Below are 16,192 nucleotides of genomic sequence, written 5' to 3'. Positions count from 1 at the left end.
GAATTTTGATCAGAAAATCCTGACCCATGCAAAGCTTAGACATGTGTAGTTATTTTGTGTCAGCTGACAAGAGGAAGCAGCCTACATACAACTTTTTAAAGAATAAAGCCTGACCGTGATGAATTTTGGGCCAGACCTTACATGTATCACGTACTTATGACACTACCTGCATTTTACCTGGGACTGTTGGAAGACAGCTTACAAATGTTTATTTATACTGCCCTGTTGTACAGTCTTTTAAAAAAGACTAGTTATTATGCAGTTGTGCTACCATCATCAGCTCAATTCAGATTTATTTATGGTCTGTTATGTGGTTAGCACCTAAGCTCAGATCAAATTGATCCTGAAATGTAAACGAATTTTCTTTTCAAGTGTGAATTTTCCATTAAGGAAATTATACCTAGAGATGAGAGAAGAACTTGCCATATTCAACTTTAGTTGTCTTGGTAGTTTTGGGTTATATTATTTGTTTGCTTTGCATTGTTTTTTTTTGTTTGTTTTTTGTTTTTTTGAGGCAGGGTGTTCCTCTGTTGCCCAGGCTGGAGTGCAGTGGTGCAATCATGGCTCACTGCAGCCTTAACCTCCTGGGCTTGAGCAATCCTTCTATCTCACCTCAGCCTTCCAAGTAGTTGGGAATACAGGTGTGCGCCACCATGCCCAGCTAAGTTTCGTATTTTTTGTGGAGGCGGGTTTTTCCATGTTGTCCAAGCTGGTCTTAAACTTCTGAGCTCAAGCAGTCCACCCGCCTTGGCTTCCCAAGTGCTGGTATTACAGGCGTGAGCTGCTGTGCCTGTACCTAAATTCTCTTTTGAATATAGACTGTGGAAGAGCAAAATCCAGAGCAACAGGAAGCTTTAAAAGATATTTACACCCTCACCTTCTCCTGTTCCCCTCCCCAGGAGTATGCTAGTGCAAAAAGCCTGCGTCTTGGTTGCTATTCTCTCCTAGGTTTTGGGAGAAAGTTATTGAGATTCGTGTTTCAGACAAAATCACTTGATGCACTTCATAGCTGAAGCAGGCTCAGTTGGCCCCCATTTTGAACTGTTTTCTGTCATTTTTGACCCAACTAGCAATGAATGAAGTTTGTTTTTGTCCTGTGATGAGAAAGTTTTCCTATTGATATTAACATTCACAGTGGCTTTCTCGAATTCCAGAGGGGAGAAAGATATTTTAAAATTCAATAGCATGGTATCTTTCTATTCCTTTATATGTAATAGTATAAGTATATTCTCTTCCAAAGTAATATGAATGGATTTTCTATATTTTTGTGTTCTTGTCAATTGTACCTTAAGGGCCTTTCCAGAGTTAGCCACATGCTTTTTAAGAGTACTGGACTGGGGCTGGCATTCTTGTGTCACAGCTTATGTGAACCACACAGTCTCTGTTTCCTCATATGTACAATAAAGAAACAACACTACGTTGTCTTTAAGATCCTCTCTAAGTTTAACATTTTATGATTCCATCTAGTTTCCTTCATTTTGTATTTTAAATAGATTAAGAGGGGAGTTTTATTATTATTATTTTTTTTCAGACACTTCTAAAATCAGTTTGAAGTTTGACTTTTAAAACCTATGGTAGAATGACAATAATCAGGAAAAGGTCTGAGTGCACTGGGAGATGTTTAGGCCAATACTTGGTCTACGAGGGACTTGTATTCCTGCTATTTAAAGTCTTATTTTACTATGTGGATAAGAGTTTTATTTTACTATGTGGATAAGAGGTGCAGCCAGTATGTTGACATCACAGGCACCAAAGAGTATCTTCTGTGTGAGTAGAATTCTTGGGTATGTTTCAGTCAGCACACATAGATTAATAACTGACACGATTGTGTGTATGGATGTGATTCTTAATTTTTCTGCTGAACTTTAAACAGACCGTTCCCTCCTTTGTCTTTGCCTTTTTCCTGCCTCTTTCGTTTACCCCTTTCTGAAAAGAGGCAAATGATGATCATAAAGTTTTCAAAGCAATTTGAAATATTGACTTGAAAGCAATTGATCAGCTTTGTGAGAAATAATTATTTTTGATTTTAAATTTGCTTTGGGATTACTTAGGATCTGTTCCTTTAGTAAGAGCATAATTCATTTGTAACATCTGATCTCAGTTGGGTAGGTTTTACTAGGGCTTATGTTTCATATTTTAAAATGGGCTTTCTATAAATTGATGTGGCCAGAATACATTTAGAAAAGCTGTCTATGAGCTGTTCCTGTTCGATATTATGTAAAAACTTAGTATATGTTTACATGGAGTTTTTTTCTTCCAAGACCTTTAGATCTTCGAAAAGGAGTTATAAGGGTTTTGAATATAGCAGTAAAGTAGTTGCTTTGGTGATTTAGGGTGGGGTAAAAGTTTGGTGGATTTTTGTGCCTGGGCTTGTTGGCTTGGTTTTAAACAAGAGATATTCAAAGTATGCTGCTGCTCACTAGCTTGACCACTGAAACATTTCTTTCCCTCCTTCTCCTCCTTCCTCTCACATCTATTCCTCCGTCTCTCAGAAGATGAAAAGGCAAAGCGAGAAGTGTCTTCCTGGACTGTGGAAGGTGATATTAATACTGACCCATGGGCAGGTTATCGATATACTGGTAAACTCAGACCACATTATCCACTGGTGAGTAAATAAGGTAATAAAAACAACATTCCAATTTTGAATTTTCCAAAAATGATACTCGTAATTTGTTTTCCAATAGTGAATCATATAATCAGAATTGTGTTTACAAAGGAACTTGCATTTTAGCTCTTGAGCTCTTATGGTACATCATTTGGGAGCTGGTAGTTTGGCAATCATGAAAGAAGTGGGAAAATTTTTAGATGAAAGAACTAAAACTTTTAAAAAGAAGCGTAGGGTAAGGTAGAACAGATATTTTGTCTCTGGCATGATGGTAGTGTGTACAGTCGTCCCTTGATATCCATGGACGATTGGTTCGAGGACATCCTCACTCCCCATACAGTTACCAAAATCCACTGATGCTCAAGTCCCTTAAAGTCAACCTTCCGTATCACAGATTGTGCATCGACAGATGCGGAACCAGGAGATACGGAGGACTGACTGTATTACACTTTTCTAAAATTATTTTATTATGATATATTTCTCCCTTAATTTAGATATGGCTTTTCTGCCACTCTTTTCCCTCCCTCTGTTCTTGGCAGATAGGACTTGGAGTTTTAATGTAAGAATTAATTCAAGTTGAAATCTATTTGTCACCCTTAAATATTTAAATTCTCTTTACTGATGATTTTCTTTGTATAAAAGGAATATATCTTTTAATCTTTAAAATTTGGAAAAATAGGAAAAACATAACAACATCTCCTTAATTCTGCCTCCTAGAGATAATGACTAGGAACATGTTGGTGTATATTTACTTTGAGACATGATTTGATTGTTGTTAGCTTGCCAATTTGTTTGGAATAACATGGGTGTCTTGCTATTAGTCTCTGTCTAATCTTAAATCCTTAATGGCCTTGGCCACTTTACCCCTTTCTAAAATACTCTGCGAAAGGGGTGGCATTACCACTAGGAAAAGTAAAGCGTAATCTTAATGAAATATATATCTGTTATAATATTTAAGATGCCATTTAAAACTTCTAAAAATTTTTGAATGGATTTTTTCTCCCCCCGTTTTATTTATTTTTTGTTGGTAAATCAGTTTTAACTAACTTCTTTGGTGTTTTTAGATGCCAACAAGGCCAGTGCCAAGTTATATTCAAAGACCAGATTATGCTGATCATCCCTTAGGTAAGCTCTGCTATGTTGATTCTTCATTTTTCAATTTGTGGGCTTGACTACTGCAAAGGGAAGGAATGCTTTTCTTACAGAAATTTTTCAGTGCTGGACTTCTAATAAATGTGTTTTCAAGCAGCATTAGAACATTGAAAAGAATTAAAGATTCTTGCCCCCCATTAGAAATCTACCTACCTCTGAAAACACTCTGTAGCTGTTAAAGACTATATTTAAAATAATACTGTATTTTATGTTGTTAGAACAACTTCTAGACTTACTAAAAAACAGTTTTAATTTTAATATTCCCTCCTATCTAAATGAAACAATATCTATTTAGGTAAAAGCAGATGGTAGAGGCCTGAGTGAATGCATAACTAAAGACTTTGGACTGTAACATTAACAGAAGTAGTAATGGTGGTGATAGTGATAGTAATGATGAGAATGATATGATGATGATGGTTCTCTAATAATAATTGGTATTTATTTTTGCTTAACTATGTGTCAGGCACTGTGCTAAATTCTTTGCACGTGTTACTCCATTTAACACTTTCAACACTGCTGAGGTAGGTTCTGTTGTCTTCTCCATTTTTATAGATAATGATACTGAGACACCCAGCGAAGATAGGTAATTTGCAACACAGGTCAGTGGAACAATCTCTGACCTTAGGGCCTGTACACATAATTAATTTAGACTTTGTGAAATTACTGATTTTGCATGTCAAAGAAGGTCGACTCTCAGCAATTTTGTGTGGTTTTATCTAGCAAGCTAAGCTATCCTTGCTTTGTTCTCTAAGAAGTGGGGAACTGTATTACATAACATTCTTAGGAATATCATTTTTAAATTTTAGTTAAACCTTACTATTTCAGAAAAATTTAAGGAAAAGATAATCTAAATGATAGCATACTGTTGAGGATGTATAATTTCATTATTTTTCTATTTAATCTTAAATGTAATATTAGCTTGTATTTTAGAAAAACAAGCATAGACAAGGTAAATTCTAACAAATGTTATGCAGTGAAAGTAAGTTCTAGTCCTTAGAGGTAACTGCTATTCCCCTTTATGTACAGAACTTTTCAGAACTATTATATAGATATAAACACATTAGGACCCCGTCTCTGCCATTGATACACAAATGGAAAAAACTATATATACCTTTTCACCTTGCTGTATTCGCTTAATATGTCTTACAAATGTGTCATATATAAAGCCACCTCCTTTTTAGTGAATGAAGTATTCGGTTATGTGGATGTATCATATTGATTAAGCCAGGCTCTTACTACTGAGTGTTTAGATCATTTCGAGGTTTTTGCTTATGGCAATTTGACTGCAAATTTGTTACAATTTGACTGCAGTAACTACTCTTATATTTATATCTTTGTCCATGTGTCAAAGTATTTCTGTAGGCTGATAGTCTAAAATAGCTGGATCAAAGGATATTATACATTTTTGATTTTGAGAGATACTACAGATTTCAGAGATTTTTCCAGTTGTTACTTTCCTTAAAAATACATGGATGTCTCTTTTCTGCTATATTTTTCACAGCATAGTGTGTTACAAAGCTTTATGAACTTTGCTAATCTGAAAGACGAGAAATGTTATTTTGCTTTTATTTCAATCTGCATTTTAAAATTATGAGTAAGGTTGAGCATATATATTAAAGTCATTTATATTTTCTTCCCTTTTGAAATGTTTATTCATATCCTTAGCCTTTTTTTCCCTGTTAGAGTACTAGTTTTTTCCATATTGATTTATAAATGTTCTTAGTATATTAACGAAAATAACCTGTTGATGTATGTTTTTAAAACTGTTTTTTACCAATTGACCGTTTATGTTTTGTCATTACATTTATTACAGACTTTGAGTATCCTAACATAGTAGAATTTATCAGTGTTTTATTTTACAGTGTGTATGGCTCTATGACCTAGAAAGACCTTTTTGGTGCAGAAGTTATAAAAAATATATTCCTATGTTTTCTTCCAGCATTTTTATGGTTTCAGTCTTTTTTATGTATGATAAAAATCATTTATATATCTGAAACTTACTTGGCATAAGGAGTTAAATAGGGATGCAACTTAATTTTTTTTCTCAGAAGAATACCTGGTTATTATATCACCAGTTATTTTAAAAAATCAGCCTTTCCTTATTGATTTGAAGTGCAACGTATATTGTTGTATTACGTTCTCACATGTCTTTGGGTCTATTTCTGGATTCTATTCTGTTTCATTAACCCATTTGTCTAATCATGTACCACTGCCAAACTTTTAATTATCATAGCTATATAATGTTTAATATTTGGTAGGCCTTGTTGCCCCTTTCCTCTTTTTCAGAATTTTCCTGGCCATTGCATGTTTGTTTTTCCATGTGAAATTTAGAATCGGCTTGTCTGGTTCTCAAAATTATCCTGTTGACATTTTTTTATTGGGATAGTATTAAATTTATAGATTAATTTTGGAAGAATTGACATCTTTACAATATTGAGTCTTCCTGTCCAGGAACAGGGTATGTTTTTAAAATTTTATTTGACTCCTTTTATGTTTTTCAGTGGTGTTTTCAGATTTTCTTCATGTAGGGATTTTATTGTTAAATTTATTCCTAGTACTTTATCTTTTTAGTTTTTGTACATAATAGCTTCTGTATTTTTTAGCTGATTATTTGTATGTGGGAAAGTTATTGATTTTGATACATTTATCTTCCAATATGCCAACTTGCTGAATTCTTATTTCTGGTCATTTACCAGGTGATTCTTCTGTTCTGGAGATATATAATCATATCTGAAATTGATAAGAATTTTGTCCTTTCCTTTCTAGTTTTATATGTCTTATTTCTTTCTCTTGTTTAATTGCATCTGCTAGTATTGCCAGGGCAATGTTAAATAGTAGTGCCGATAGTGGGCATTCTGTGATGTTGATTCTCAGTTTGAGATTTATATTTATCATGTCAAGGTGGTAGCTGGCCATGTTCTCAGAATTAACTTTCCTTCTAGATGATTATTTACTTTTACTTTATTTATGAATGATGAATTGGATTAATAGATTTGTCAGTATTGAACTATCCTTGCCTTCTGGTATGACTCTCACTTGCATCCTGATGTATTATGTTTTTTTGGATTCTGTTTGTTCATATTTTTATTTGGAATTTTTCCATTAGTACTTGTAAATAAGATTAGTTGACATTATTTTTGTTAGATTTTGAGTTAATTGCTATCCTGGCTTTATTACTTTTCATGTATATAAAACTTTAAGCTAACAAATTTTATTAGTGAAGATTTTTAGGGCAATACTTTTAAAACTTTTTTGACTATGACTCATAGTTAGAAATGGCTTTTATAACATGATCTTTGTATGTGTATATAAATAACAAAGATTTCATGGCAGCACTTATTCCTACTCCATATAATATGAGTATAGTACTTTGTTATGCTGTTTTAATATTTTCTGTCCCATTTATTTACTTTTAAAAAATGTTAAGTGTAGCCCAATAAAAGGTCATAAACTGGAGTTAGAAAAACACTTAACTTTGGTTCTTGTTTCAGAAAATAGTGTAATTAATTCATCAGTTGGTGATGTATAGTTGCCTCATGAGATGATTATGAAAGTAATTTGTAAATTCTATGGTACTTTTCAAATGTGTATCATTTACTGAGTTTGATTATCACACTGCCTGGCATATAATAAGTACTCTATAAGTATTGGCTGATTTCTTATAGGTCTGAAAATTTATCCTTTAGAATTTTTTCTTCAATTGGTTTAGCAAGTTTCCCTTTGATGTTGAAAATGTTTTTTTAAAAGATCTAACCTAGACCATCCCAAATTATGAATTACTGTTGTGTGAAACAGTGAGACTACTGTTTTTATGCCACAGTTATATAATTATGCAAATAAATACTATCTCTTTGCATTCATTTTGGTTTTACTTACCGAATTTTCATTCCAGGAATGTCTGAATCTGAACAGGCTCTTAAAGGTACTTCTCAGATTAAATTACTCTCATCTGAAGATGTAGAAGGGATGCGACTTGTATGTAGGGTAAGAGTTATTTTTTCGCCATAGGGTAGGAAATGTTTAAGCGGTACTTAGACATGAAGTCAGTGGTTTGCTGATTTATAAAGATAGCAAATGTTATATTGTTAGACTGACTATCCATGCTTTTTTTTTTTTTTTTTTTTTAACTTTTGTTTGAGACGGAGTTTCACTCTGTCACCCAGGCTGGAGTGCAGTGACGTGATCTCCGCTCACTGCAACCTCCACCTTCCGGTTTGAAGCAATTCTCCTGCCTCAGCCTCCCAAGTAGCTGGGATTACAGGTGCCTGCCACCACACCTGGCTAATTTTTGTATTTTTAGTAGAGACAGGGTTTCACCATGTTGCCCAGGCTGGTCTCAAACTCCTGACCTCGTGATCTGCCCACCTCGGCCTCCCAAAATGTTGGGATTACAGGCTTGAGCCACCACGCCTGGCCTTTTTTTGTATTTTTAGTAGATATGGGGTTTCACCATGTTGGCCAGGCTGGTCTCTAAGTCCTGACGTAAGGTGATCTGCCCGCCTCGGCCTCCCACAGTGCTGGGATTACAGGCGTGAGCCACTGTGCCCGGTTTAGCCACACTTTTCATTAAACTATTGTTAGTGTATAATTTTAGTCAACAGTTTTCTTCTTAAAAGCCTATTTGAGAATCTGGTGGATAGTCTATATTTAGATGACAATCCTTTTATTTTCTGTATTCTTTTTGAAAAGAAATTTTTAATGATATTTAAAAACATTTTGTCATTTTATTTTCACAAGTCATCATAACATAGGACAGAGTTTAAGGCTCAGAGGGTTATGCTGTAGGCCTTTTTGTGAAATACCTATGATGAGTGGCAGTAGTGGTTGGTACTTAGCAGGTGAAATCACATATTTATTCTGAAGAAAAATATAATACATTGATATTATTCATTTAGGTAAGATTCTTAAGGTTTCTATTCAGTGCTTTAAAAGTGATTTGATTCTAATTTTGTTTGATATTCTGGAGAACTTTCTATTCCTATGACTTGCTGTGATTCTTTGAGGAATTCATTCATCTTTTTTTTTTTTTTTTTTTTTGGGGACAGGGTCTTGCTGTCACTCAGGCTAGATAGAGTACAGTGGCACAATCATAGATCATATAGATCATAGCTCATAGCTTACTGTAACTCCAAACTCCTGGGCTCAAGCTATCCTTCCACCTCAGCCTCCTGAGTAGGTGGGATCACAGGCGTGTGCCACTACACCTGACTACTTTTTTTTTAAGAGACAGGATCTCACTATGTTGCCCAGGCTCATCTGTTCTTTTTTCTTTTCCTCTACTTTTCCCCATTATAGAAATGAGAGAAGACTACCTCTATCAGTTGATGATAGTTTAGATTTCTTAGGATGTATATTTTCACATAGAAATCAGCCAAGCTTACTGCTGCTTGCTTGTTAGCCCAATTTTTATATAAAATTAATGTCTGTTTTTATGTATTTACATATTATATATTTATATATTTTCTGTAAAATTATAATATTCAAGGGGAGATTCATTTTTACCAATCTTCCACAGTCAAACAGTAGAAAGGGTATAGATTTCTATTTCTGTGTCTTTTTTAATGTATTAAGTGTTCCTTTTTTACAGCTTGCTAGAGAAGTTTTGGATATTGCTGCCAGCATGATTAAACCAGGTGTAACTACTGAAGAAATAGATCACGCTGTACACTTAGTAAGAACTTCACTTTTTTACTTTGAGAAATTTTGTTACATTACTAGATGCTTTGAACTTAAACATTAAGTAGACTTAAGTTCTGAGTGTCTAAGGTAACTTGGGTAAGCTCATTTGAAAGCAAATTTTGCTTTGTTTCAAATATGGAAAACATTCAACAGTCATTCTCATCTTTAAGAATCTATAATATTAAGGTCTGAGGTAAGCTTGAAATACCTTGTTTCTGAAACAAGATATTCGTAATAAGCATTTCAGTTGAGCTTTTATAAAATGATTGATTTTATCTGCTTTAAATAAATCCTGCTACTACAGACATCAAATATTCTGAAATAAAAAAAAAAAAGAATAGACTTCTGATGGTAGATTTAGTTAAATGTTTCCTCAAGGCAATGAACAGTCCAGATAAATATTTGTAGTAAGTATAGGGATTAAAAATAAATAAATAAATAAAGATTGCCTGTCCATCAAAGAGAGACCTTAAGACTTTATTAGATGAGTGTACACATTATATGAATTAAAAAAAATGAGTGATAAGTAGTTAATATAACATATGGAAAGCAGATCACACGTGTTCTAGTAAACAAATACAAATTATAAAGACCTAGTAAATTAGTATTTTAAAGATGTTTATATGCATTGCTTGTGTGGAAATGATGAAACTGGTCCTCTCTGCTTGGTGATAGTATTGTAAATTGGAAGAACCCTTTTGGAAGGATTTGACAATCTATCTTGAGCTATGAAAATGTTTATAAATTTTTTATTCAGAATCTTATTAATTCTCACTTTTGGGTATTGTTTCATATGTTAGTATAAGATGTATCATATACAATAATAGCATTTTGAGTATGCTCTGTGGGCCAGGTGCTCAAGTGCTTCTTTTACATTAACTCATTAATCTTACCAACAACCTTTTGAGGGTCGGTACTATTATAATCTCCATTTTATAGGTAAGGAAACTGAGGAAGAGAAAGGTTAATTAAATTGGCAAAAGTTACACAACTCGTAAGTGATGGAATTGGCATTTTCAATCTAGAAAGTCTAATTCTATATGCTCTAAACTATTATTTGTGATGCTATGAGAAGTAGAGAAGTATATTCCTAAATGAGGGAAAAGCCACAAATGTAGTTATTGGTTGTAAGATTTTTTTTTTTTTGTAATTGAGGAAACTTCATATTAATTTAGATTTTCAGTAAGAATGGAATTGCTAGTAAAATCTATGGTATATTCTACATATTCTGCAAATGGTATATTGTGCAACCATTAAAAAATATTAGCCTGCAGACTAGAGCAGGTTGGAAACAGAAATTATGTATGCTGTGATTACCACTGTGTAAAAGCATCCGGTAAAGTAAGACTTGTTATGGAGAGCAGACCATGTTTTTCTGTAAGAGTTCTTTTGTTGTTCCATTGAATGTGGTTATTAAAATATCTGGAAGTACTTTACCATTTCTTAATTATACTAGTAGTAGTCATTTTTGGGGCATAGTGATATAGGCTTGTTTCAACATAAGAATTATAATTATATCAAAAATGCTTGTTAATATTTACTTCAAATATTTTATTTTTACTTTAACATTTTTCATAAGGACTAGTTAATTCTAAAGTAAAATCTTCATATGTGGTAATATTTATATATATATTTGTTATAGGGGTTGAGTATCCCTTATCTGAAATGCTTTGGACCAGAATTGTTTTGGATTTTGAATTTTTTTGGATTTTGGAATATTTGTATTATACATAACTAGTTAAGCATCTGTAATTTCAAATTTGAAATTCTAAATGCTCCAGTGGGCATTTCTTTGAGTGTCCTGTCAGTGTTCAAAAAGTTTCAGATTTTGGAGGATTTCAGATTTTTGGATTAGGAATACTTAACCTGTATGTCATTTTACTTTTCCTTTGTGCAGTTACCAGTAAACTGGTTTGTGTATGTGTACCTGACTGGCACAAACCCTGTTGTATATTGTTTAAGATAATATCCACTACTATTACTAAAATAAAATACTGAATTCTTTATAGTGGCATGTGTCACTAAAAAATGTGAACTTTTTTCACATTTTTCAAATTTTAAAATCTGTAATTTCATACAGATTTTTTCTTCTGTATATTCCAAGTTATTTTTTCTGTATTATAGGCATGTATTGCAAGAAATTGCTACCCTTCTCCCCTGAATTATTATAATTTCCCGAAGTCTTGTTGTACCTCAGTGAATGAAGTCATTTGCCATGGAATACCAGACAGACGGCCCTTGCAAGAAGGTGACATTGTTAATGGTAAGAAAAATATGTTACTTTCATCACCATGGGCAAAGAAACAACAAAGCTTGGGGAATCTGACAGTGACTTGTGTTTTCTTGACTTGCTTCCTGTACTTAAAGTTTTTCCTTTTTAAAATTCAGTATCACTAACTCTTAAATCTACGGAAAGCTCTCTTACGGTTTTGTGCATGTTGCTTTTAAGATACTTCCAGTGTGATGTGTTTGGTGCAGTGTGTATTTCTTTAATGCTTTTCTCATATGTGATTGGTAAATAGGTCAAAGATGTCAGTGAAATGTGGAGTCTAGTTTTTTTCCTCCAGAAGTTCACTAATGGTTTTGAAGAGACCAGGGCAGGCTTTGTTATAGATACAGGAAAACCCTTCATAATATATGAAGACCCAAAGGAAAGCTGAAAATCTTGCAGAAGCGCCTTACTTGAGTGGAAGTACCTTTAAAGACCCCTATGTTAAGCTACCTTGGGAAGTTACAAGTATAGAGAGTAGAGGAAGTAGCTTAAAATACATTAATGAAGGCTTTCCTAGATGGTATTTGTTTTTATTTTGTGTATTATTTTATTTTTTGGAGACAGGGTCTCACTGTCACCCAGGCTTGGGTGCAGTGGCGCCGTCATGGCTTACTGCAGTCTTGACTTCCCTGGCTCAGGTGATCCTCCCACCTCAGAAGTAGATGAGAGTACAGGCTCATTGCTACCATGCCCAGCTCATTTTTTGTATATTTTGTAGAGATGGGGTTTTGCCATGTTGCCCAGGCTGGTCTCAAACTCCTGGACTCAAGCATCTGCCCACCTTGGCCTCCCAAAGTCTTGGGATTACAGGCATGAGCCACTGTGCCTGGCCTAGATGGTATTTTAATATTGATGAAATTAGACTCTTTGTTAATAAGATATCTTAAAGGAACTAACTACCTATCAAATGAGGAAGCATGAGCCCAAGTGTTAGAGGCTGCAGATAATTGACTGATTGTGATGCTAGCTGTGAATGATAGCCAAAATTTAACTGTGACACTATTTTTATTAGAATTGCTACTGCTTTAGTTAGGATATCTGTTCATAAAGTTCCATAGGTTTTGAGGCCAACCCGGTTTTCAAATATAAACCCTGTTATTTTTATTATATGCAGAATGTGTGAGGTTTTTCAGGAATGTATGTGTTGTGCTAGAACCAAAATATCTATATTGTGATGTTACAGGTTGATTGAAATATGTGGTTTAAAAATACTCAGTGTACTCTCTAGATACATTATAATGGTATAATAGTATATAGTATATAGTATAATAGTAATCTGTATTCTTAAACATGGGGACAAAGAGAAGAATGAATATTCACAAATGAGAGAAAAGCAAATGAGTTTTAAAAAAACAGGTGTAGAGCAGTGTAAATTTTTCTGTTATTCCCTAGCAGGAGTAAGGAACTTGTAAAAGATAAGTGAAAATGGTATTTTGTAGCAATGTAGCAAAGTCTTCCATTTAATGTTACTAACTCTGGTAATTTATCTTGCATGATTGTGTCCCATATACATTTTTCTTTTGCCACAAGTGATACAATTACTATAAGAGTATAAAAATCCACTATCTGGCATATGTTACATGGCCATATTCCTGCTCTCCACAGTGAGTTCAGTTACATTACACTCAGGGAGCTTCTGTTGGGCAATAACTATCCATTGGTGTCTAATTTGAGAATGCAGAAGTTATCTTTTTCATTAAGTTGCTAGATATTGTCATGTTGGAAAAACACTTGAATTTTGAAAATAAGTATGGTCTTTATATTTGCACATTCTCTTGCAGTGGACATCACTCTTTATCGCAATGGTTATCATGGGGACCTGAATGAGACATTTTTTGTTGGAGAAGTGGATGATGGAGCACGAAAACTTGTTCAAACCACATATGAGTGCCTGATGCAAGCCATCGATGCAGGTCAGCCTCAGTGTTGAGCACCTATTGGCAGTCCTGTGCTTTGATGGGCCAGGAATGACTGGGCGCTGCAGTTCTCTGCATTCCTTGTACCTTCCAGGTTGCCCCTGTTCTACCTGAGTTGGCTTTGGTTGTTAGCAGTAATGGATAAAAGGATGATCTGGGAATCTCTTGGTGGTGATAGACCAGATGATTAGTTAGCATCCTTTGTTTCTTCTGTGATTTATCTTCCTTTTCTTTGCCTGATAAATGAAGAGGACTATGCAGATGGTTTTTTAGTGCAACTTTTATTCTATTTTTAAAATTCTTTCCACTACATAAATATTATGTCCTCCTTATAAAAAATTAAAACTGAAGATTATGAGTGAAAAACATGTGATCCTCCTTTACACTTGCCTCCCCCCTTATCTCTCTCTTCTCTCTAGAGACATCCCCTGTTACCATTTAGGTTTTTTCTCTCTCCTGTGCATTAGTGCACACCCATATTTGTATGTGTTAAATTAGGTTAAATGGAATCATAATATTTTTAATGTGTTACTGGGCTGTTTTTTCGACTATCATAGGGATCTTTTCAAGTTAGCATATGTACTTACAGACATAGATTTACCTCATTCTTTTAATGGCTATGTATTATATTCTATAGTATTACAATTTGTGTAACTATTCTGTTGGATTTTGGTGATTTCCAGATTTCTTACTATTGTAGTAATGGGTAGGGGTGTATTTCTGGAGGATTTTTCTCAGGCTGTCTGTCTTTGTACATATGAACAACTTATGGAGGCTTTTTTGTTTAATCAGTATCTTATGGGGTAAGAGAAGGAAAGGGGCTGGGCATGGTGGCTCACTCCTGTAATCCCAGCACCTTGGGAGGCTGAGGTTGGCAGATCACGTGAGGTCAAGAGTTCAAGACCAGCCCGTCCAACATGGTGAAACCCTCTCTCTAATAAAAATACAAAAATTAGCCAGGTGTGGTGGCGGGCGCCTGTAATCCCAGCTGCTCGGGAGGCTGAGGCAGGAGAGTTGCTGGAACCTGGGAAGTGGATTGTGCCACTGCATTCCAGCTTGGGCGACAGAGCGAGACTCCATTTCAAAAAAAGAAGAAAAAAAAAGGAAAGGAAAGCTGTTAACAGCATCTTGTTGGAGTTGTTAACAAACTGTTAATAAATGAGCAAACAGCCTTCTAGTTAAATCCTTACCGTATCAACTTTATTACCAGTGTACTACCTGCAACCCTCCCCAGTCTCTCCAAATCTTGATGTCATCAACAGAATAATGAACAGGACAGAGTTCTTAGACAAACATACAGTTATCTCTAATAACATTGATCCAGTATTTTTATTGTTTTTAGTGCATTCTTTAATGTGTATGGGAGATGAAATTTTTACTCAAGTTGGAGGAATGGAAATGAAGGAATATGATATTTTTGTCTATCAGGTGAAATTTTGAAAACTTATTACTCATTGTTGATTATTTTAAAACATTAATACAGGAGGTGGAATTGAAGAAATTTAATGTTTAGTTTGTCATTTGTGAAAGCTTAAGTTTGAAATAATTTTTAGAGTTTCTGCCAGATAATATAGTCAATGTTTCTGTTCTTTTTGCTTCTCTGTGAATCAACTGAAGAAACAAAACAAAACAAAACAAAAAAAAAAAAGAGAAAACCAGATAGTTAGAATGCTGTTTAATATGATGTATGACTGGAACTTGCCAATAGTTTTCATAACAGTAGCCAGGAACGAACGAAAGTGGCTTGATCTTTTTTGGAAAGTGCTATGAATTCCTTTGTATATGTCATTTTTGCCCCTCATTTTGCACCCCCCTTACTCCCCCAGGTAGATGGTTTGAAAAGCTGTTGAAATTAGGCTTCTTAAGTAGGGTTTCTTAGTCTATGTACTTAGTGGCTTTTGGGCCTGATAATTTTTTGTTGTAGAGGCCTGTTCTGTACATGTAAGATGCTCCACAAAGCATTCCTGGTCTCTACCCAGTAAATGCCAGTTATACCACCACCCTGTGTTTGACAACCAGAAATATGAATATCTTTAGATACTACCCATGGGGCCACAGCTGAAGCAGTTTGAAAATTAGGGAAGACTTCCTCTGTCACTCTTTCTATGCAACATGGATTATAATTTTGTTCCCCCTCCCACCCCAGGCTGATAGGAAGGCCTGGAAAGGAATGAAAGTCAAAAAGTGGGCAAAGGACATGAACAGACACTTCTCAAAAGAAGACATTTATGCAGCCAAAAAACACATGAAGAAATGCTCATCATCATTGGCCATCAGAGAAATGCAAATCAAAACCACAGTGAGATACCATCTCACACCAGTTAGAATGGCCATCATTAAAAAATCAGGAAACAACAGGTGCTGGAGAGGATGTGGAGAAATAGGAACACTTTTACACTGCTGGTGGGACTGTAAACTAGTTCAACCATTGTGGAAGTCAGTGTGGCGATTCCTCAGGGATCTCGAACTAGAAATACCATTTGACCCAGCCATCCCATTACTGGGTATATACCCAAAGGACTATAAATCATGCTGCTATAAAGACACATGCACACGTATGTTTATTGC

The 16,192-nt window shown here is 34.6% G+C and overlaps 1 protein-coding gene across 1 annotated transcript in view; it reads left to right on the top strand.

Moving 5' to 3' along the window:
• The window catches only part of METAP1 (methionyl aminopeptidase 1), an 85,862-nt gene that overhangs the window by 47,288 nt on the left and 22,382 nt on the right, over positions 1-16,192 (top strand). Inside the window, exons 3-9 of the mRNA XM_058435716.1 lie at positions 2,493-2,605; positions 3,670-3,730; positions 7,650-7,741; positions 9,345-9,428; positions 11,561-11,699; positions 13,490-13,633; positions 14,967-15,052. Coding sequence (XP_058291699.1) covers positions 2,493-2,605; positions 3,670-3,730; positions 7,650-7,741; positions 9,345-9,428; positions 11,561-11,699; positions 13,490-13,633; positions 14,967-15,052 — 719 coding nt within the window. The remainder of the gene's footprint in view (positions 1-2,492; positions 2,606-3,669; positions 3,731-7,649; positions 7,742-9,344; positions 9,429-11,560; positions 11,700-13,489; positions 13,634-14,966; positions 15,053-16,192) is intronic.

Source organism: Hylobates moloch, unplaced genomic scaffold (assembly GCF_009828535.3).
Source record: "Hylobates moloch isolate HMO894 unplaced genomic scaffold, HMol_V3 SCAFFOLD_2, whole genome shotgun sequence".
NCBI lineage: Eukaryota > Metazoa > Chordata > Mammalia > Primates > Hylobatidae > Hylobates > Hylobates moloch.
The sequence above is the reverse complement of the archived record's forward strand: the minus strand, read 5'-3'. Positions and strand labels throughout refer to the sequence as shown.